Raw genomic sequence first — 21,908 nt, forward strand, 5'->3', positions numbered from 1 at the left:
GAGATCACAAAGGTTTTAAGTTCCTATGAGCACACAGCAAGGGCTCCTAGGGAAGGAGATTCGGTTAGCACCCTGCTCTAAGATGAGAGGCTAGGTCACAGATTCACCCCTTATTAAGCTCTTGAGATCCACACAAGGAGAGTATTAATGTGTCCCAGCTGCATAAGTTTTGGTCAGAGCATGCACCTTACTCAGCCCCAGATGATCTGACAATACGACGTGCTTTCTCCTTGCAGAACGATTTCTTGGCTGATTCAAGTGAACATTACATGTATTCTGCCACTTGGGGTCTTCTGTAGAAGGTATAGACCAACTCAGCAACAGATGATGCACCAAGCTCAACACATATTTTATGATCTTTTCTTTTAGGTGGAAAAACTGGCAAAGTACTTGGACCCCAATGATTTGGGAAGGATCAATTTTAAGGACTTCTGTCATGGAGTTTTTGCTATCAAAGGTATGTACGTATTTCTTAAAAATAATCCACTTCAGTTCCACTAATGTTTCTCTGCTTGCAGAAAATGTAATGATCAAAGACATGCTCTCTTTTGGTTGTGGTTATTTGTAGTGACCATAGGGCAACTCTGAGAACAGAGGCAGTATATTTTTCCTTTTTGTGCATTTGATATATCAATGGTGAGCAATGCTAGAGTTCCTGCATCCACAGGTGCTTGTGCATTGGTTTACTGTTAGTTTTTCAAAACAAATGGGATGTGATTTAAAGAGAAATGTAGCAGAAGAAAGAGTAGCTTTGTGGTTAGCAGGCAGTGCCAAAGTCTGATACTTCCAGGTTCTCATCTGGTTCTGCTGTTGATTTACCTAAGGAAGTTAGAGACCCCTTGGGCTTTAGTTTCTCTGCTAGGAAATTTAAGACTATTATACTCTTCTTCAGGTATCTGCAAGGTATAGTTATGTTTTCAAAGTACTTGGGAATATGCATTGGAAAGAAAAGGGTTAATTACAGGTTGGCCATGCAAGCCCTGAAGATCAAACCATCTACTTTGCAAGGAAACACAGTCCTTGACAGAAGACGTAGACACTATTATGCTTTATAGCTTAGCCAAAGGGCAACGGAGCAAACAGCGAAGAGGGACTTTAGCTGTTTTTCTCCTGATGAGTTTTCTAGCTTCCCATAGCAAAATAATCCAGCCTGTCCATTTCTGGACATGTATCATGTCCAGCTGTCACAGCACAGAGGCTTCACTTCAGGAACAGCATGAATGCCACAGCGATGTGGTGTGATTCCAGGAGAAGCCTCTGGAGATTCTGCTACAATGAGATTATTACAAAGCCACAGTGATGCAAGAACATAACACCACAGCAATTTTAATTAAAGTTTATGGCAGATGAGGACAGTGTATAATTATGTAAAATTACAGTGAGAAGCTGCTCTCGGTGTGTGTTCATGGAGACACCTTCCAAGGTGACACTGCTGTGTTTGAAGAGAAGGCAGTAGGAAGCCCAGAAGGAAAGTGAATACATTATTGTATAGACACTAAAGTCTGTACTAGAGATTTTCCTTGTCCAGGAAATGCTGTAGCAAGCTGGGTCCTGGGTTGAGTAAGGCACAAGCTCTGTAAATCATCTGGTAGTCCTCTGTAATTCACCGTCTAAAGATATGCACAAATGCACAAAATATGGTCAGGAAAGGATAGATGTGACCCAGAAGAACATCTCTTCTGTAACAACTGAGCCCTTGTCCCCATGAGCAGTACCCTCAGTGAAGGAGTGGGCAGCTGTGTTTCCTTTACCGTGAGGGACCGTGGGTACCTTGGGAGTTTTCATCCTTGCTCATCTTGTGCGAATTGGTTCATATATTCATATCTTAAGGTCTAGTCCTGCAAAGATGTGACGGAATCCAACTCTCTGGAATACCTTGTACTCCAAGTTCATGAATAGCTTAAAGCCCTTATGTGGAGCCCATTATAAGTAGGGTCCAAATCGTACGCTTGATGGATAGTAGTATGTATATGTGAACAGATACAGAGAAATCATCCAATTCTGCAGCATCACCTAGAGCTCTCTTAGCACATCATTAGCACTGTCAACACTTGCACAGTGTCAGTGCCAAGCATGTATAATCGCAGGAGCAGTTGTATCTATTTCTGATAAGACATTGTTATGCATGCTTTCACAGCATCTCTTTTAGAAAAGCTGGTTCTATTGCTTACCTCACAGCATGGAAGTTTTATTGGTCTTTAGCTACCAGCCATGTTTTTCTGAAAAATGAAATTGGTCATATTAAAGTTCAGAAAGGGCATGTCTACCTTGCAGAATGGAAAGCCTCCACCATGTTACCTCGCACTTTTCGGTACAGCCACATCCCAAGGATAGCAGCAGGCTTGTTATCAAACAAAAGTAATTTGTCTTGGCAGCAACAGATTATAAATATGATTCTTTGACCTCTCAGCCTATTGCAAGTGCTTGGGGCAATCAGATTAATAGAGCAAAATGAGATCCTACTATAAATCCAGTGGGTTTTTTTTCAGTAATGGAGTATGAAGCTGTGTTATTTTTAGCACTGGAAGCCAAATGTTTAAATTCAAGCTTTACTGTCCTAATGTCTTGCCATATTTCTTATTTATGAGACTTCAAATTAATTTGTTTCATAGATGCTTGCCTTTATAGTATGCCCAATAAATTTTTTGCTGCATAGAGCTGATGTAGCGTCAAGGTTTTTTTGGTAGTTCAATGCCTTGAATTTGTTTAAAGCATGAGGTTTGAAGCATCTAGAACAACAGATTCAAATCTCAGTGGTAAAGACCTCTGACGACATTGATTTGAGCATTTCAGATACGCGTATGTATCTTAGAGAAAAACTAAATGTTAGAACCTGAAAAAATCCCAAACATCAGAGTGCTCAATGTCTGCTCTGTAACTGGTTGGTAGCAGCTCTTGCTGCAAGGAGAAACCTCAAACCTGGATCTAAAATCTGCAGCTTGGCCTCTCTCCTCCGTAAACCAGGGCATTGTTCACTCTTGCATGATACAAATGAAAAGTGTTGTGTTCCTTTACAAGTGGACATCAAGCCTTGACTCCTCCTTAGTGCTTCTGAGCTGGATAAACCTCATGGCATATGAGTCATGTGCCTCCACAGCAGCTGCTGGGGCTATCAGGTGGAAAAGACAATTAATCATCTTCAGCTGCTGAGCAGCAGGAACTGTGGGAAAGGATGTGCTGAGGAGTCTCAGTAACAGCGGGGACCTTTGGAAGTGATGGAGAGGACTTTTTCAAGCGGAGGTATCTGTGCTAGAGAGGAGGTGTGTTGGAGGAACTCATTCCCACTGTGTCACTGGGGTGGAATACTGGACAGGCAAGGTGCTTTCTATTTATGGAAAGCTTTGCTTCTTTTTTTCTGGTCCTTTGTGGATTAAAGGACTTTACCTCAGGATCTGTGCTGAGCCTCTGCTGTCTAGGCTGGTTTCCCCAGGCAATTAGGCTCTGCCGGAGCCAGGGACAGGCTGGCCATCAAATTTAAAGCTTTGCAGCAATTTCACTGGGATCCCAGAATACGAAGGTTTTACTCCTGCTGAAGCTGCCCTCTCTATCTACTCACTGCATGGCTTTATTTCTAATAACTGCATCTGTCTGGAGAGCAATTGCCATGAAATAACACCTGTACCCTCTTACCTAGCAGCTGTGTCAAAGCCAGCATAGCCTAAGAAGTGGCACTGCTTAGAGACTTTAAGAGCAGCCAGAACATCACTCAAAGGCGGAATTTCCATTGATTTCAGCAGGATCAGCGTGGGATCCATTACTGTTTGCTCAGTGGAGTCAATTACTGGTTTTTCTGTACTGAATGTATTGTACTGATCCAGTAAATATTTTCTGCCACTTGTAATACTTAAAGGCTCGAGTGGAACTGTTGTTTCTAATGTGCTATGCAGGCTGGTAGGTTCCACAGTCAGACATATTTGCAGGACCAGGCTCTTGATGTGTTTAGCAGGCTCTAATTAAGTCTGACCTGTTCCTTCTATTTTAAGATTTCTGTTGTCTTTCCAATAGTCTTTCTGCTTTGATAGTCCACGTAAAAAAAACCAAACCGTGACAAATAAAGGGTGAGCTCCCCCTACTGCCCTTAGTCTTGCAGCTCACAGAGATGAGAGGGTACAGCACAAATACAAATTAATGTAGAATTGAGAGATAAAGGCAAATGTATTCTGACTTTATAGCTTATTTTAACCATGAAAACAACACTGACCACTGTGTACTAATTGGAGGGTAATGACTTTCGTAATGTGAGAGACTGAGCCACGTTAGCACAGAGCATTTCTGCAATAATGAATCTTTAGCTTTAGCAGAATCACTGTTTTTTTTCAGATGAAATCATGTAGCCTGTTTATCTCTGCAGCAAGAGAGTCTTTTCCTCATCTCCCAGAAGTTTTAAGGACAATAAGTTATGCTCTGTTACGATATTTGAAAATGGAGAGTTGTAGGAGTTCCTTCATACTCATTAACAGTGTGGAAGAAGCACAGTTGTGAATTTATATGCTTCCCCACCTGCAGCAATAGAAACCTTTGAAACTTCAGACCATTATGTGCCTTCAAAAATCCATCTCTGTACTTCGATGGATCTGTACGCATCTAATTACTGCAGTTGGCTGGAAATCTTCTAGAAGCGGTCTTTATGAGAGCAGATAAAAATTAAGAAGTAGATATGTTTCTCCAGGAGTCCCTAGCAATTTTGATGAAAATTCCTATAATACAGATTTTCCCAAAGCTTTAAAGAAATGTTCAAAAAGGGAAGTTGGCTGTTCTGGTAGCTCAGACTGTGACAGGTTATCTGGACTGTGAAAGAATGTGAAAATAATATAGTATGAAATTTGATGGTTTTTTTCCCAAACAAAGTTTTCTGAAGCAGACTGATTCTGGCCTCTGTTTCACTGGAGATTTTTTAATTATTGTTTGCTTTTATAGTTTCATTCAGATGCTCTAACATATTTCTCACAAAACCAGCGCCGAGTTTTGACCATCTCTTTTAACTAACTCTAAAATCTAATTTGCAGTCCAATAGCTGAGCATAGTATTGTACCAGCTTTGCCCCGAGGATCCTGTATGGAATAAGAGATGGATATGTTACAGTCATGTAAAAGGAGTTCATCTTTATTTGCCAGACACCAGGACAGCTGCACAGCAATTTCAGTAAAGCACTGCAGAAAACCTTGAAGTCTTGATGAACCCATTTAGGCTCATAGCTATAGATCTCAAACTTAACAGTACACCGTAACAGGAGATGATTTGATGAATCTATCCATTTTTTTAAGAATAACTTATTGACAGGAGCAATACTTGGGATGGCTCCAAGGAGAAAGATGGTCAAGTAAATGTGAAGAGCTGAGCTTTCCTGTTGTAAATTACGCCATAGCTGTTTAATGAACTGTAGTTGGTTACTTTTAAAAGTACTTCAGAGTTTTCTAAGACTCAACTAAATTTCACTAAATACAGCCTGAAACCATAAATGAGTCTAATACACCATTAAAGACCCAAGCGTAGATAAAGTAAAAAGCTATTGCTCTTAGGAAAAATGCCAGGAGCCAACTACATTCAATTAGGTAACCAGATTTGGTTTCCTATAGTATTAAAATTGCTTAATTGCCTGTGAAAATTGCCTGATGCAGTATGGGTTAAATCTCCTACTTTGAGCATTTTCAGGAAATAGCTTTGCTACTATTGTGTTTATTTGTGGCCAGAATGTCTGTTTCCAAATTGACTGTTAGGGTATGAAAAACAGTTTTTTAAAAATGAAACTGAAGGTAAATTTTTAAAATTATCTCATAAGAGAAGTTGTGTCTGGCATCCTGAGTGAACTGAACAAGTTAAAGGTTCATGGCTTCCCCTTCAGTGACTTTTAAAACACTTTTATCATCTTTGCTTGGGACTAAAGATGATCCTGTCCTGCCTCTGGACAGCCAGCACTGTGTTTTGAGAGTTTATGAGTCTTAGGTATTTTCAAGAAAGAAAAAATCTTATCTGGCTATTTTCACAAGAAGAAAGGATAAATGACCTACTGGTTTTAGTGCTACTTAAACTTCTTGTCCTGCGGCTGACTTCTGACCAGGGACAGGTCTCTTGCCATTTTAATTCACTTTGTATTGCAGAGCACAAATAATGCTACTCCCTAACCCAGTTCTGACCAAATGAACTGTTTGTTTATGCGTTTTTAATATTAGGATAAACAGTTTTTAACTCAGATAATTTTGACAGACCAGACTAGAGAGTGGCTCAGTGCTTTATTAAACAAGAACTTGTACAGGTGTGTGTGTCAAACAGTCTTCAGAGTGGCACAGAGAAGCTGCCTCTGTGCTGGCTCATCAGGTGTCTTTAGCTAGAGAAGAAAACTCAGCAGCTTCTGGTCACTCTCATTTTGTGGTCTGATAGTTAAGTTCTTTCTCCAGACACAGGATTGTTCCTGATCTGTATCACCGGGCACGGTGATTTATATAATGCACAGCCCTTTAGCAGAGTGTTTCTCCATAGAGGGCATCCTTTTGTGGAGCTGCAGCAGTAAATATTCAAGGCCTTTTAAACTATTCCTGAGTTAGCTCTTTGCCTCTGTCTACTGCCTCACTACGATTGCAGTGCAGCTAAGTCTCTTTGCTAAATGCTGCCCAAAAACATAGATGAGGAAGTTTTCCCAACTGTAGCAAGGGAGAGGGAACATCGAGCACATTAATATCTTATTATACAAGTAGACATCCAAATGAAATATCTCTAATCAGCCATGTAAGTGGCTTTCAGTTTTACCATTTCCTGGAAAATGAAGTTATAGCAATAATGGGACATCTTAGTGCAGGAGGTCCTTGAAGTAGCCAGGAAGTATTCCTTTGCTTATTTGCAATGGCTTATTTATGGACAGATTCTAGCCTTGGGTGCATACTGCTGTGCAGCTTGAAATATCCATCATGGCATTTCTGCAAGCCTATGCAAGCATGCTTCTTCTCAAGAGTGGTACTGGTAGCAGAGAGCACCACGTGTGCCAGACTAGACTGCTTCCTGTACAAATTGTTGTCCAGTACCTTGATATTATAACACAATAATTTAGCTCACTGGCATTTCCCAGGCCACAAAATATATTCTGGTAGTAAGAAAACGTATGTACAGTATTTGAGACAAGCCAGTGTCCCCTCTTTATATTGTGCCCCTTGTGTAAGCCTCTCTGAATACTTGGAAAATTCAAATTATCATGTAGATAAGGGGAGTGAAAGGTGAGGATATATTGGCACTGTTGCAGAAAAACAGAATAAGAAAGCCGACTCATTTCCTGAAAGTGTCCCAAAACCCACCTTCCTGGCGGTAAGGGGTGGCCCAAAGAAAAGACCAGCACCACAGTCCTCCAGAATTAAGAGATTCTCATTTGTGTCTTCATGGGGAAAAGAGCAACAAAGAATTTATTCTTTAAATGCAGTTCTTAACAGGAATAAAACCAGTGGCACAGTCCTAAGATTCTTGAAGCCAGTGGCCATCTTTTCATTGATTTGATGGATGTTGGAACAGGTTCAGGTATCTGCAAGGTAGCAATGATGTCGTTTAGTAATCTCGGAGGAAAATGGCCTCTCAGCATTTCCTTCTCTTCTTCCCATGCAAATCTTCCCCGCAGGATGAAGAGATCCAAGCTGTCATGCTGGCTTGCATGCTAAGCAGACCTCTCCCATAGGGACACTGGTTGCTGCACACTCAAACATCTTCCCACCAAAAAGTCACCTTTGCAGAAGGAGATAGACTGAGGATGTAGGTTCGTCTGAGACTGTCAGTGCCAATGGAAACTTGGCCTGTGACTTCAATAAAAGCAAGATTTGGCTTGTTTTGCCATTTTAAGCTATGCAGCTAGGTAAACAAATGTGATTAAATGTCTGGTGATGTTCTGGAAATGGGTCAAATGCTTGATCAGCTTCTGTGGTTTTGGATCAGGACATAAAAGCCTGTGCCAGGTGGCTGTCATGAAGAAGTGGTGAGAGCTGCCCCGAGTAGGTTAGGTGCGAAAGAGGCAATGCTTTTCTCTCCAGTGTTTTTACTGACTAAATGATAGGCTTAAATTTAGATGTTCAAGGGCTATCGTGAAGGGGTCTGCCTTAAGGGACAAGGAAAATGAAAGAATGTGATCAGGAGTGATCTTAGGTAAGAACTGAACAGCAAAGAGGGAACACAGAAGACCTTGCAGCTAAACTCTAGATTTGAGACCCTGGAGATCTGGGAGCTGTTTGTGACTCTGGCTCTAACAGACCAGTCTGGCTGGCATTTTGGAAGAAGGCAATACAGAAAGGTTTCTGACTCCACTTGTTTTGGGCGGTTAAAACCTTCTTTGAAGACCCACAGCCTTCGTGAGTTTTCCTCACCAAAGAAAAAGTTGGAGGAGATGATAACTTCTCACCTAACAGGCTTAAATGAAGATTGACTGCTTACAGCTCTTTAGCTAGAAGCATTGTTGTTAGTACAACCGAGTTAGGAAAATAAGGCTTGAAATTCGGATCAAGATATTGTTGTTGGGAACTTTTAGAACTGTGTAAATGCATCTCCTTCATTACACTAATCTACATCTATTACTGTGTAGCACTTGGCATTTATTTTCATTTTTGCTGGAGACAACTCACTTTAATGAGTAGGTGCTCGATATCATGCAGAGACCTTTTAGAAAGTAAGCAGTTCGTACATGTAAAGACTCTCACAATGGGTGCTGGCACAAGGCAGTTTGAGTAACAAGCTCTGGTTATTAATGTCAAAAGGTACAAACAGTAAATCAAATTCTCTTCTGTAAGAGGACTAGAGAATAATCGCAGTTAAGCACAGGCTGACACACTTAATGATAAAACCAGGAGAAAGAAAAGGATCATGGCTGGGTGTGAAATGTGAGAGTCACGGGCAGGACAAGTTATGTAGAAAGATGCCCTCTCTAGGCAAACAAGTTTAACATCTTGCCTCTATCAGCCAGTAAATTATGGTTTTGAATTGTTATTCTCGGGTGAGGTCGTCTTCGGGAAGTGACCCTAACACACCATGGTTTCCCGCTAACTTCTCCAGCAAAGTGAAAAATGCAATTAATAGCTTAATTTATTCTCTGTTCTGTGCCACTTGAGAATCTCACTTCTCTGCCGAAGCTGGAAAATGGAAAAAAAGTCCTGCTGCCTGTTGTCCATGTGACACTCCTGAGATCTAAATGGTTGCTTCTTCACCATGTGCTGCCTCTGACATATGCCTGTGTGTAGGAGACAGAGACAACATATTGATCCCCCATATTAGACTTTTTCCATCTAGTCACCTTTTCTGTTCTTTTAAGTACTCCTTTCCTTTGTAAGGGACTCTGCTCCATAACCCAAGGTATCTTCACCCCTACAGATATTATTCCTTTATTTTAAACACAAGAGAGAAGATCAGCTAACAGTACAAACCTGTGCAGTTCACACTTTCTTACATTGCTCTGTTTCCTCTGGCTCACCTGCCTCTTAAATGGGTATCAGTGTGTAATGTCACAGCCTAATGTATTGCATTAGTGATGAGATGGAAGACAGAAATACGGCTGGATAATTGCAGCTTCCAAGTAGGATAGTGTAAAACACATGCTGAGAAGGTTTCACACAAGTTAGGCCCAAGGCTATAAGCTGGTTATTCTCAAATAACCAGGTCTGATATTACTGCCTTCTGCAGCTCGACATGCCAAGTGCGGTCACTGGTAATTAATGGGGAATGAGGCATTTGGTGAGTTCAGTGTTTCTATATTTGTCTCAGAGAGGAGAGAATGACTGAGGGAAACACAGACATTGATTTTTCCAGCTGTTACTGTGGTTGTTAACAAAAGCAAACAGAGAAGCTGAAAATCTCCAGTTGCAGTGCATACATATTTACTTACCAAACACTCTATGCTCTGTGACAGAGCTCTTTTTGAAGGGGAATTAGTGACATTTAGGTATTGCCTTTATCACTTATACCAGAGAAAATCAGAAGCAACTCCACTGACACTAGTGTGCAATAGACACTGGCTTATGCCAAGCCTGCAAATCCAGTGATTGACTTAAGAGTTTTGTGTTAGTCAGGGGTGGGTTTCTATCCCGCAGGATGGTCTACCAAGCCAAGCAATGTTCAGCTTTCAGTTTCATTGCAGTGTGGTGTATCCATGCCGAGAGTCAACATTAGTGTAATTGTACTTATTTAAGTGCCACATGCTGAGTATGTGCTGTGCGGAACTCTGAAGGCAGAGCTTTGTTACAGCTATTTAACATACTCCAGAGCTAGCTTTCAAGGTTTTGTGCATACAGATTAGATACAAACCTGTGTTTTTTCCTCCATTGTCCATGCACTCGCTGGGAAGTTAAACTCTCAGCCTGACCATTTGCTCTTGTTTCTCTTTGCCAGGCTGTGAAGAGTTACTGAAAGATGTCCTGTCTCCTGAAAACTCTGGGCCTCGACACTACGAGCCACAGTATGTTGATTACTATTACCAGGTAAGAGAAGCACTAATTCTGTCTCATGTTAGCGGGCTGAGGAAGCCTCTGGAGTGATGTGTAGTTGGGTCATTGTAAATGCTGTTGTTTTATTTGGCCTGTTGACTCTTCCTTCCTAGATTCATGACTGTTAGCAAGCCTTCCCTACTGGTTTAAGCTGCATTTAACACAGGGTAGCTGTCTGCTGGAATGAGAGTATTAAGGATTTGGATAGTGTTCCTCTTACACGCCTCAGTGTTCACTTGGCTGTGAAGGGAGACATCACATACAGGCTCGATGGCACCTCACAAGTGGAAAACAATGATTTGTATCTAATTAAATCAGTCAAACTTTGTAGGTGAACAAGTCCTCAGAGACCTTCTGCAGATAATAATCAGTGACTCAACAGCTGTTAGGAAGCAGGAAAAATACCCCTTTGATAGTATTTTGGCTGGTGGGTATAGCATATTTTCAAACCATTCGAAGGTCTTCATCTATATCCTTAATATCCTTAATCCTGCGCAGTCTAACAAGCAGGGCAATGTAAAGTTGTCCTTTAAGCATCTATTTCTGTCCTTCATTTTACTTTGGTTTTTATCATATCCACCCATGTAAATTCTTAAGCTTTAAGGTACAGTTAGCATTGTACTTTCAGATAAGGATTGCATGTCAATGGTGTTAAGAGACTGCAAGCGATCCTGAAATTAGTAGGGAAAGCACTTTACTTTCCCGGGTGATGAAGTGTGAGAACAATACTCATGTATTGAGGAAAGACATGTGATAAGCATGCTGGTGTCACAGGACTTCGTGGTGTTACACAAAATGGTTTCCACTTTTCATACAGAAAATACAGAGACATTTCCTTCACCTCAGCGTGGAAGATGTCCATCACAAGACAGAAGGAGCCCTCCATGACTGCAAACAGAAGGGCAGAATTTGGTCATAAACTTTCTTAATAAGGAAGAGTTGTCTGGGCTTATTGGCTCTTTTTGCTTGATGAAAATGACAGACTGGTTTTAGTATCTGGGCTGTGGCGGGCTGATACCGCCATCACTCTGCATGTTTCTAAACACATTTTTTTTGTAACTGGTGACACAGATACCTACCATGCTGTTGCTTGGTTACCTTAATAGGTATCATAAACCAAACTCTTTGTGTTGCAGTAGATGATAGAGGCTATAAAATGCAAAGCAGGCTCTCTGCAAACACTAGGTGTTCCTCTGTTGGTTCTGACACACTTTGAAGCCAGGCGGCATGGTCGCTGGGTCTTTATTCCTCAGGGACTTCACATCTGCTGTCACCCAAAGATGCGCTGTGGAGAGTGCTTGAAGGCAAACTGTGAGATGGCTGCAAACTGCACCACTTCTGCCACCTATCCACCAGGGAAGCCTGGGGTTGGGAGCTGCAGTTGCTAATTCGGATAGCAGCTGATGAGTTTCCCATTTGAGTTCTAGATTTGTGCCTCTGGGAGAGGAAGGGGGCAGAAAGAGTTGATCTGGCAGTGCTGCAGTGGAAGCCTTGCTGATCACCTCTGGCTAGGACTTATGTCCACCATCCACCCTGTGTGGCCCCTGCAGTGGGCAGCACCATTGCAGTAGAGTCCAGCAGCTGTGTTTGCCCACTTTAATTGGGCCAATGCAGTATTTGTGCAGCCTCTGAGCAGAATCAGGTTCTTCCCCACCTGCCTCCAGGGCAGATGAGCTATCGTGGTCGGGAGAGGACAGGAAAGAGTGCACATTGTTGTACACCCCATGCTTATCCCATAGCTCCTCCTCTCATACCCTCCAGAGGGTATCATTTAATCTACAATCTCCAGGCCTTTCCGGTGCAGTTTAGAAACTATTCACTAGATGTCAGTTAAAGACTGGGAAAGGGCTTTGAACGGGCTCTGCACTTGCTGTAAGGATCGTCTGCTATGGCGGAAAGTTGGCGTTTTCAATCTGATGAAACAGAGAACTGAGGCCCAGGTGGGTTGGGAGTTATCACCATTGATGAGATTTGTTCCCCATTCCCGAGGACACGCGTACTGAAAACCCTCCTTGCGTCTCTCAGACCTTATTGAGTGTGAATTCCTGGTGATGTAGTCAAGTTTATGGGCAGCTCCCAATGGTACAAATGGTAGTTGCCTGTCTAATCTCGTTTTCGTCCCAGTATACCCTTTGCATGTCTGTAATTCTCAGGCAGCAGAAGGATACATCTGCTGTGATGACACAAACAGATACTTTAAAAGGGAATGCATCTTTTTTATTCCACCCAAGGGGCTGTACTTACACAAAGGTAGGTACTGACCTGGTTCATTGTTATGCTGTTTCTGTATTCACAATGTGATTTGAGAGGAAGAGGAGATTTATCCTTGTCACATGTTATTTCCCCTGTCCTCTGCTTTTACTTTTGCTTCCCCTCCCAAGTGCCCACTCCCTGTATTGTAGCTTTCCGGAACCCCAAAGGTAGAAACATGAAGAGGTGAAGGTAATGCCAAGAAGTGGGATGAAGTGGCAGGAGCCATGGTAGGGTGCTGAACTGATCCAGCTGTTTCTGTATGTTGAGTCAAATGGGGAAGAAGAAACTGCCAAGCCTCCAGCCTTTAATTGCAACCAACTGGATGCAATTAATTTAAATTGATACATGAAATCCCCTGATAACAGGAGCTTGGAGCATTTCATTTGGCGTTTCCTAAATCATAGAATCACAGAACAGTTTCGGTTGTAAGAGACCTTCAAGATCATCAAGTCCAACCTTTGTCCTTGCTCTACCAACACCACTAAACCATGTCCCTAAGTACAACATCTACCCACCTCTTAAACACCTTCCAGGGATGGTGACTCCACCACCTCCCCGGGCAGGCTGTTCCAATGCCTGACAACCTTTTCAGTAAAGAAATTCTTCATAATATCCGACCTGAACCTCCCCTGGTGCAGTTTAAGGCCATTTCCCCTTGTTCTATCGCCTGTTACTACGGAGAACAGACCGACCCCCACCTGGCTACAACCTCCTTTCAGGTAGTTGTAGAGAGCGATAAGATCTCCCCTCAGGCTTCTCTTCTTCAGGCTAAACAGCCCCAGATCCCTCAGCCATTCCTCATGTGAGACATGCTCCAAACCTTTACTAGCTTGGTAGCCCGCCTCTGTACCCTCTTGAGCACCTCAATGTCCTTCTTGTAGAGAGGGGCCAAAACTGAACACAGTACTGAAGGCGCGGCCTCGCCAAAGCCGAGCACAGGGATGATCACCTCCCTGCTCCTGCTGACAACACTATTCCTGACACAGGCCTGGATGCCGTTGGCCTTCTTGGCCACCTGGGCACACTGCTGGCTCATGTTCAGCCGGCTGCCAGTCAACACCCCCAGGTCCCCCTCTGCCTGGCAGCTCTCCAGCCACTCCTTCCCAAGCCTGCTGGGGGTTGTTTTGGCTGAAGTGCCAGACCCGGCACTTGGCCTTATTGAAACTCATGGCATTGGCCTTGGCCCAGTGATCCAGCCTGTCTAGATCCCTCTGTAGAGCTTCCCTACCCTCAAGCAGATTGACACTTCCACCCAGCTAGGTGTCATCTGCAAACTTAGAAAGGGTGCACTCCATCCCCTCGTCCAAATCATTGATAATAAATGATCTGCTTTTACCTTTTTTTTTGCCTTCAGTGTAAAGAACAACAAAAGCTGGCAAGCTTTTAATGTCTAAAAACTTTGTCCAAAAAGAAGAAAAAAATGGTATTGTATATGCAACTTAAAATGCAAAGACCATTCCATGGAAGGTTTCTAATGGTCTATAATGAGAGGCTATGTCAGTGATATTTCACATGCATGGAGAGCTCTTTCTTTGAGTTCAAGTCTGTTAAGGTGTGATAGGCAGAAAGCAAAGGGCAGCACTTGATTACTACAGGACTCTCAGATCAATGGGAAATCTCCCACTGACTTCCATCAGCATTGATTCAGCCTGCGAAGAGTACATTTTCTCTTTGGACCACAGAAAGCTGGTCCACAGAAACTCAGGAGGATGAGATTGCAGTTAGGAGTTAGCAGTTGTAGAGCCCCTCAGCTCCAAGACCTACAAATAAACCTGCCTCCTCTGTCTATGAATTCAGACTCTGTTGATTTGGTTAAGGTCTGTATTGTGCTCCGTTTGAGGCAATGATTCAGTCAAGTGCTGTTTATTAGTCTAATTTGTGTCTCTTACAGCCTTTAGTGAGAGAATAGAAACGCTCTGAATTTTGCCAGAAGCCAATTTATCGATCCTGAATTCCTTTCACAGCGTTGGCTGCTGTAGCCTCAGCTCTTGTTTTGGCTCGAGTTTGAAGGGAGACAAAAGTCTCCCTAGTCCAGTACACAGGATTTGCTTTGTGGCAAGCATCTGGTAGCACTTCAGAGCCCTTGGCTAGCCTTTTGGAGATGGTAACCAACAGAAAGTCCACAGCTGAAGTATGTGTGTGAAAACCCAGACCCAGATTCAGCCAGCTCAAACAAAGCAAAGTGCCTGTGTCTAGTATTTCCAAATGGCTGGCTCTGGGCCTTCCTGGGCACCTAGCCAGCTGAGACTGCTAGCCACAGGACTCAGAGGGAATTAGGCTGGCTGCATCTGCAGCTCCCTGGCCAAGATTTGCGTCACAGGCCCTGAGAAGCAGTGACCTGGCTCCAGGTGCTCTTCTGTCTGAGCATCTAAGCTTAGGGGAAAAGGAATCGGCAACAGGGGCTGGATTTTTCAGCTCTTCACCTGGTGGATTTTGGCCGTTCAGATTTGAAGGGAGCCTCAGTCTAGACCGCTTGGATAGATGACAGAAAAGGAGGTTGAATGACAGATCTTAGAGCCTTGCACCACCAGGTAGCAGAGGACCTATTTGAGTACTGCTTGTGAAGGGACAGACTGTATTTTCACATGTGAGTAATTGCCTTTTCATCTGAAATCAGTGCCTAAATGCCATACATGCAAACACAGTGGAAGAGCACATTGTAAGATACAATAATAGCAGGGTCGGTGTTTTAAACAAGGCTGTTTGTTTCTTATTGATTGTTGCTGTATCGAGTTGCTGCTTTCGATTTTTTTTTTTTTTTTTTTTTTTTTTTCCCTGCTCTCACCTGTAAATCAGAGAGTGAATCCGACTCTGATCAAGGTACAGGATGATTGCTGCATGTCAAAGAATGAGCTGCCTTTTCAGTCCTGTGTGTGTTCACCTGCCTGCCAAGTGATTAATTATGCTGTATGAACAGCAGAAAAAATGTTGAAACATGACAAATAAATTGTGTTTGCCTCTGGGATGGAGCTGGGACTACTAGCTGATCTGCTGCTTTGAAAATATTTTCAGTAGCAATTAGGAGTCCCCCACTGGCTTCTGAAAAAAAAAAAGGGTTTTTTCCCCACTGGCTGCTTGAGGGTATCTCCTGTGTCAGAACAGAGGGGGCCTTTCTGCACTGGAAAAAGACTGTGATCCAAATGGGTTTTTCATCAGGCTGTGGAGGAACGTAGCAGTCTGAGACACAGCTGGACTGAGGAAAGGTGAGGGCCCTTTGCATAGGTCTCTTTGTCAGCCTGGAGTTGCAGTTATCTCTGACCGTGCTGTTCTTGCTATTTATTGAAAAGCAAAGCTCAGGAAAGCATTGAATACTTTATTGAGCTCAAAGTCATGGTTCTCTTCTTGTTGTTCCCATCTTAAATAAAGCTCTCCTGGTTTTTTCCCACTGAGGACATCCCTTATACCAGGCATGCCAGCACTTGCAGCAATGCAACTGTTTGCTAGTGAACAAATCCCTCTGGGTCGCTTCAGTAGCAAAGAGCAAGCAAAGACACCAAATCTTGCCTGAGCTTGAGAAACATCTGCCCTATTGCTTCTAGTTTCCGAGAAGCCTGTTCTGCCCAGTTTGGGGTGGTGTCCACCACGAAGACAATGACAGTCAAGGAATAGTACTAACCTGACACCACAAGCTAATGCAGATATTTACTACAGATAGCACCACGCATCATCCTTCAGAGCTTGACTGTTGATGTATTTTTATCTTTGGTGCAGATTTGGCAGCACTGAGCCCCTAACAAAATGTCTTCCCACGTAGTTTGCTCTGGGTCTGTGCACCCTTGCTGTACTGAGTTTACTCTTCCTTCTGGAAGCTGAAGCAAAGTTTGGGTGAAGGATGTCAGATCTAGTAGGGAAACTTTGCAGAGTCTGTAACCAGATTTTTTTTGTATTTTTCATCCCATATATTCTGTGTTTTGAAGCAATGATTCCACCTTGACCGTCGAGTCGCCAGTGTTGTTGGGCAAAATGACTGACCTCACTTGTCAGGAGGGTTTTCTTGCTACTACTTTTCCTGACGTTAAATCCGGGTGTTGCCTAACTGTTAATGCAAAATACATTTTTCCTCCTGCCTTCTGTGGTAGCATTAGCAGAGGACACTCCTCTCTTAGCAAAGCAGCTACGAAGTTGTTAAATTGGAAATACCTTTCCAACTGATAGCAGAGAAAAAACCAGCCTGCGTGGTAAGGAGAAGCAATATTAGATACAGCAAATTGAAGCTTATTTTTTTTTCTCTCCTGTTCCTTATCAGCCTCCATTTTTCTCCACCACCCACACTCTGTCATTCTTGGCTCCCATTGTGTTCTCAGCCCCGCAGATGCTCAGTGTCTGCTTCGCATGTGAAGACTTCCCTCCCTGCGCTGGCGGCTCTTGGGGTGTTGATGTTACACAGCGATCGGGACAGCACGTGTTTGCAAATTGCTTCCTTTACCAAGCTGCTGGTGGGCTCTTCTGTCCTGCTGTCGCTGTGGGACCCATGCTGTGATTATGAGCAGCTCATAATCGTCCTTCCTCAAGAAGCTGGGAGAGAGACTGCATCTTTATTCCTGCAATAGTCAAAACTTGGGACATGCGTGTCCCCCAGTACTTCAACTGGGGAATGTTCTGGCTCAAGCCTCTCTCTTGGGTATGCTAAGGGAGGCAGAAGGTTCCTTGGTTTCCCTGGTCTAATCTAGGAGTCTGTTTTATATTTGGTGCTGCTAAATCTGCCAGATTCTCCTTCCTCTCAGGTTCTGCTGCATCCCCTGGGAAATGAGTGCACTTAACACCTCCAGGGATGGCCTTTTGGGAGTCCCAGCCTAAGGACTGACCCCAGCCCCTGCTGAAATCAGTAGAAAGACTTCTTACACCGTAGCAGGAGTTAGGTTAACACCTTGGGTTGTTCCTGAGGTGGTTGTTGCCTGAATCCCTCACTGGAGAGGCGAGGAGGGGAAGAAAAGCTTGATAAAGCACAGCCATGCAGTTACAGAGAGAAAAAAGTTCATGTTCCTAGGTAGGACTAGGCATGATTATACGCAAGCCGCACCCTATCTGCAGCAATGAGAAGTTTATTGTAACCTCTAAGGGCAACACTCTCAGCAATTAATTTTTTCCAATTTTTTTCCAAGCATCGGAAAGCAACATTAACTACAACTGCCAGAAGCCCCCAGTGAACAATCACCAAGAGCAATGAAGAGCACAGTGTGCCTCCATTTGGGACTAATTTATATGGAAATTGCCTGCTTTCACCTGGCAATGTTCTGAATTACATTTGTTATGTTTGTGCATACATGCTAAAATAAGTGTCCTTGGTACAAAACGCCTGCATAAGAGTACTCTGCCTCTCTGGCTGCTCAAGCTGATTACAAAATGCCGCCCTGAAGAACTGAATGAATAGTTTTGCACTCATAGCAAGGTAGGCATCTTCCAACAAAATAAATGTTGACTCCTCCAGAAACAGCTGTTAAAGAGATCAAGGATTATTTTCTTTTTCAAAATTGGTTTGAATTTTTGATTTGGTGGAACATCACACACTGACATTTTCAAAGGGGAAATTACTTTTTCCCTGATTTGTTTTTGCTCGGTAGTTGTATAAAACAAACATAAAATAATACAAAAGAAGTGAAACACTGTGGCCCAGTAAAAAAAAATATTTCTTCCCTTTCTCAAAATGCATTTTGGATTTTCTTTTGAGAAAAATCCGAGGTTTGACCTTCTCATCCTGAGCTGGGCCAAGAAAATACTTTGAAATCTAAGAGCTCCCAGACTGGGAGAAATGTTTTCCCACCCAGTTCTTGCCACAACACCCCAGATGCAATCCCACTGTCTGAGGCTATCAGGAGACTGCCTGGGGCTGGGGGCTGACCTGATATGGAGCTGTTACTCAGACTGGAGTATCTCAGTGCAGTAGTGTTTATTCAGATAGTGCCACCTGTTGGGGGTTAGGAAGCTGGGCTGGATTTGTGTATGTCAGTGTTTTTGCACAAATTTTGCAAGTTAGCTGGTTTAAATGTTAAGCACCTGCTCTTGCAGGTGATCTACTGGCCTCCTGTAATAAAAGCTTAAATCGAAGAGGGACCAAATATTATTCATTTTCTACAGGGACTTGTCTGAGTCAAAATTTACCATTTCTTAGGGCTATATTTGGCTGGGTGGTTTGAAACAGGTGGAAGTGTGACTGCCTGGTTCAGTCATCCTTGCTGTGACTTGGTGACAGAGATGAAGATCCAGCCATAGTGCATCTATAGGAAAGTCACCTCGTGCACTTACTGTTATCTATGACTCTTTTCTGAGTGTTTATTCCTGTTCTGGGGCCCAGGTAGGGTTCTGTATAGCATTCAAAAGCTTTACCATTTGAAAGTCTGTCCCCTATCTCTTTGACAGAATCTCTGTTTGATAGACATGTTCTGTCTCATCCCTAATTTTTCTTTCTGAGGCATTATCTTCAAGCTTTTAATCTGCTGATTTTCTGACTGAGCACAGTTTTGGGGGTGTTTTTTCTGGAATTGTCAGTTGCCATGGCAAAATATTCCTCCCATCCTTGGCTCTGTGGATAAACTAATTTAGGCTGTGGCTCAGTCTTTGGGTAGAGGCTGGGAAGTAACCAAAAGCTAAAAGTTGGTTTCTTTCTATCAAGGAAGTCGCATCCCTATTGATTTAATCCTTCAGGTAAGTCTGGCTTTGTGGTTTAGTCCTTTTTGCCTTTGCTGTACTGAAAATCTGTCTGCTCTAATTTGCAGTGTGTCTTGAATACAGCATTCTTAAAAACATAAGCAAAAGCATTCATTGTGCTGTACTCCTGTGAAGGAAATACAACTGCTTGGTCAGAGGGTTGTGAACAAGTCTTGACTCTGATATGTGGCCTTTGGGGAATATCAAAATATGTGTAATGAAAGCAGCCACATAAGAGGCAGTGCACATAGCGTTCAGTGGGTTTCTTGACACATGTGACAAAACAAGGATAACTTTGCCCTTCAGTTCATAAACTTGAAACTGGCTTTTTTTTTATTTTATTTTTTTTATTTTTATTTCCTATTCTGCTTCATATATTTTCCCCTTACTGCTTGGGGAAATTTGTGCTGCATTTATGTAAGATTTTGGGACATGGAGTGTTCTTTTTGGAATATTTTCAATGGGAAGGCTGTGAAATTGAAATATAGGAAAAAAATTTTGGAGTAAAAAAGCATTGGTTTAAGTAGGTTTATCTTTCTTCTTCTGGGAAAAAAAAAAAAAAAAAAAAGTTCTGTGTAGCCTTGTAAAAGCTGGTTGATAAAACCAAGATTCCAGGTTATTATGAAACTGTAGAGAGAAAGTCAACCACAAAGAGATGTTCTAGTAAACAAAACCAGCGAAATCCCTCATTGCACAAGCAAACAAAAAGGATTTGACGGCTTCTTTTCTGCCTTCTAGCCTCTCTGACCAAACTGAGAGCAATGTATTTTTTTGGAAGCAGCTTCTCTCATTTTTCAAAACAAAAGAGCTGCAGACGCTGCTAGGAATTTTCCCACTTACATAAAAAATTTCTTCATGGGTGAAATCTTACAGGAATCATTTCTGTCACACAGCTGCTGCTATACTGCCCATAATATTTTAGGGTTCAAATGCATTAGTGTTTGAGTAGCCTCAAGAATTGCCACCAAAATGACCCATGCTGTTCATGAAATTGCCCAATACTTTTCCTAGTTATGGAAGCTCTCGGACACCTTTCCCACTTCCTTCTTCTCACGTATCACACCCAGCCCTTGCAATATCCAACATCCCCACAAAACCACGTGCGCTTTGGCCTACCCACTCGAGTGTGTCCCCCCCGCTAGTTTTTGTGGCTGCACTGAGACCTGCCCCCCACTGTGGGTGAGTGCCGCAGCGAGGTGCTGCACTGGGGGGACTGTGGCAGTGTCCTCTATCAGAGGCAACGGAACTGTTTTAAAATTAAACCATCGTACTCAGCTGGGCTCATAGAGCTTAAAATTAGATCTTGATTATCTTGTCTATTTTTAGAAGCTGGAGCAGAATCAAAATACGATACTTTTTTTCACATGCTGCAGTGGAGAATGTGTTTGTCTGAGTGGAGGCAGGTTTTTCCAGTGCTGTCACGCATCTGGACTGCGATAAGCAATTTGTAACTGAACAGGAAGAAAAAGTAGGCCAGCCTAGAAGAGAGTATCTAGGAATTACTCCTGAGGGATTTGTGCTACACCACCTCCAGCAGCTGAAATAACAGCATGAAATTGCGATTAAAAATTTAGAAGAGATATGGGCTATTTGACCTTCTTTCGATCAGGGACACAGAGGCCCTGTCTAGAATAAGGATGCAGGGAAATGCAGCCTCTGTTGAGTGATTGCATGCCAAGAAGAGGCTGCTGAAGTTCATCCTAACCTCAGTGGAACAGAGAGATCATTTCTTTCCATTCGACACAGTTCTTGCAGAGCCTGGACCAGTTTTGGAGCTGTGTGTATGCAGGTGGGGCAGTGGCACCAGGTATGGGGACTGCCGCCTGCCGGGCAGCATTTAGGAGTAAAACAGCCCTTGCTCCAAGAGCTACAGTCTAAACAAATGGAAAATAGGAAAGAAATTGTAATTTGTTATTTTTTCTAAGTTTACAGAAATCCAGGCAAGATTAATTAGGCCCCTGAGAGGCTTTGTTAATTAGGAGTTTTGCTGTTTGGCTCACCTTTTTACCCAGACTGTTACTGTAATTACCCAGTTGACTCTAATATCAGTTGGGGAATAGCCCCTTAGATAGAGCAGCCTGTTTAGGTGGATGTGTACACTGGATCACAGCTTGTTTTAGTACTTGGCATTATGATAAGCTATTAGGAAGGTTAAGTTGGAATAATAATGTAGCCATGGCAGTGTTGATACAGAGTTGACGCAAATGCTGATGAGTGTTTTGGGCTGACAGTGTGAGCGTGGCAGCCTAGTCTCAAACCACCATCACTAGGAAGTGTTTGGAAAGGGAATGCATAAAATAGACACAGTAAGGTAAAAAAGGCATCTTAAAAAGGGTGATTCCTTGCAGCTTTTGCCAGCCCGTGTAAATAGGCCTGTGATAATAAACAATTTGGCTTTGCAAGAGACTTTGATTTCTTCTAAGCCATGGAGCCCAAGAGCTTGCAAGGAGACATCCCTAGTGTGAATCATACATAAGTCTCTGGTCATTTGACATATTGTTTGGGGCAAAAGCTTTCTCAGTATGTGTTTGTACAGCACCATGTAGAGCCAAAGCTCCATGATGACTGGAG

General features: G+C 42.8%; 1 protein-coding gene across 1 annotated transcript in view; it reads left to right on the forward strand.

The window, feature by feature from the left end:
• RAB11FIP4 (RAB11 family interacting protein 4) overlaps nt 1-21,908 on the forward strand; it is a 124,097-nt gene that overhangs the window by 43,534 nt on the left and 58,655 nt on the right. The window contains exons 2-3 of the mRNA XM_086473604.1: nt 370-457; nt 10,345-10,433. Of these exons, the coding sequence (XP_086329730.1) occupies nt 370-457; nt 10,345-10,433 (177 nt within the window). The remainder of the gene's footprint in view (nt 1-369; nt 458-10,344; nt 10,434-21,908) is intronic.

Source organism: Leptosomus discolor, chromosome 15, assembly GCF_034619465.1.
Source record: "Leptosomus discolor isolate bLepDis1 chromosome 15, bLepDis1.hap2, whole genome shotgun sequence".
Lineage (NCBI taxonomy): Eukaryota > Metazoa > Chordata > Aves > Leptosomiformes > Leptosomidae > Leptosomus > Leptosomus discolor.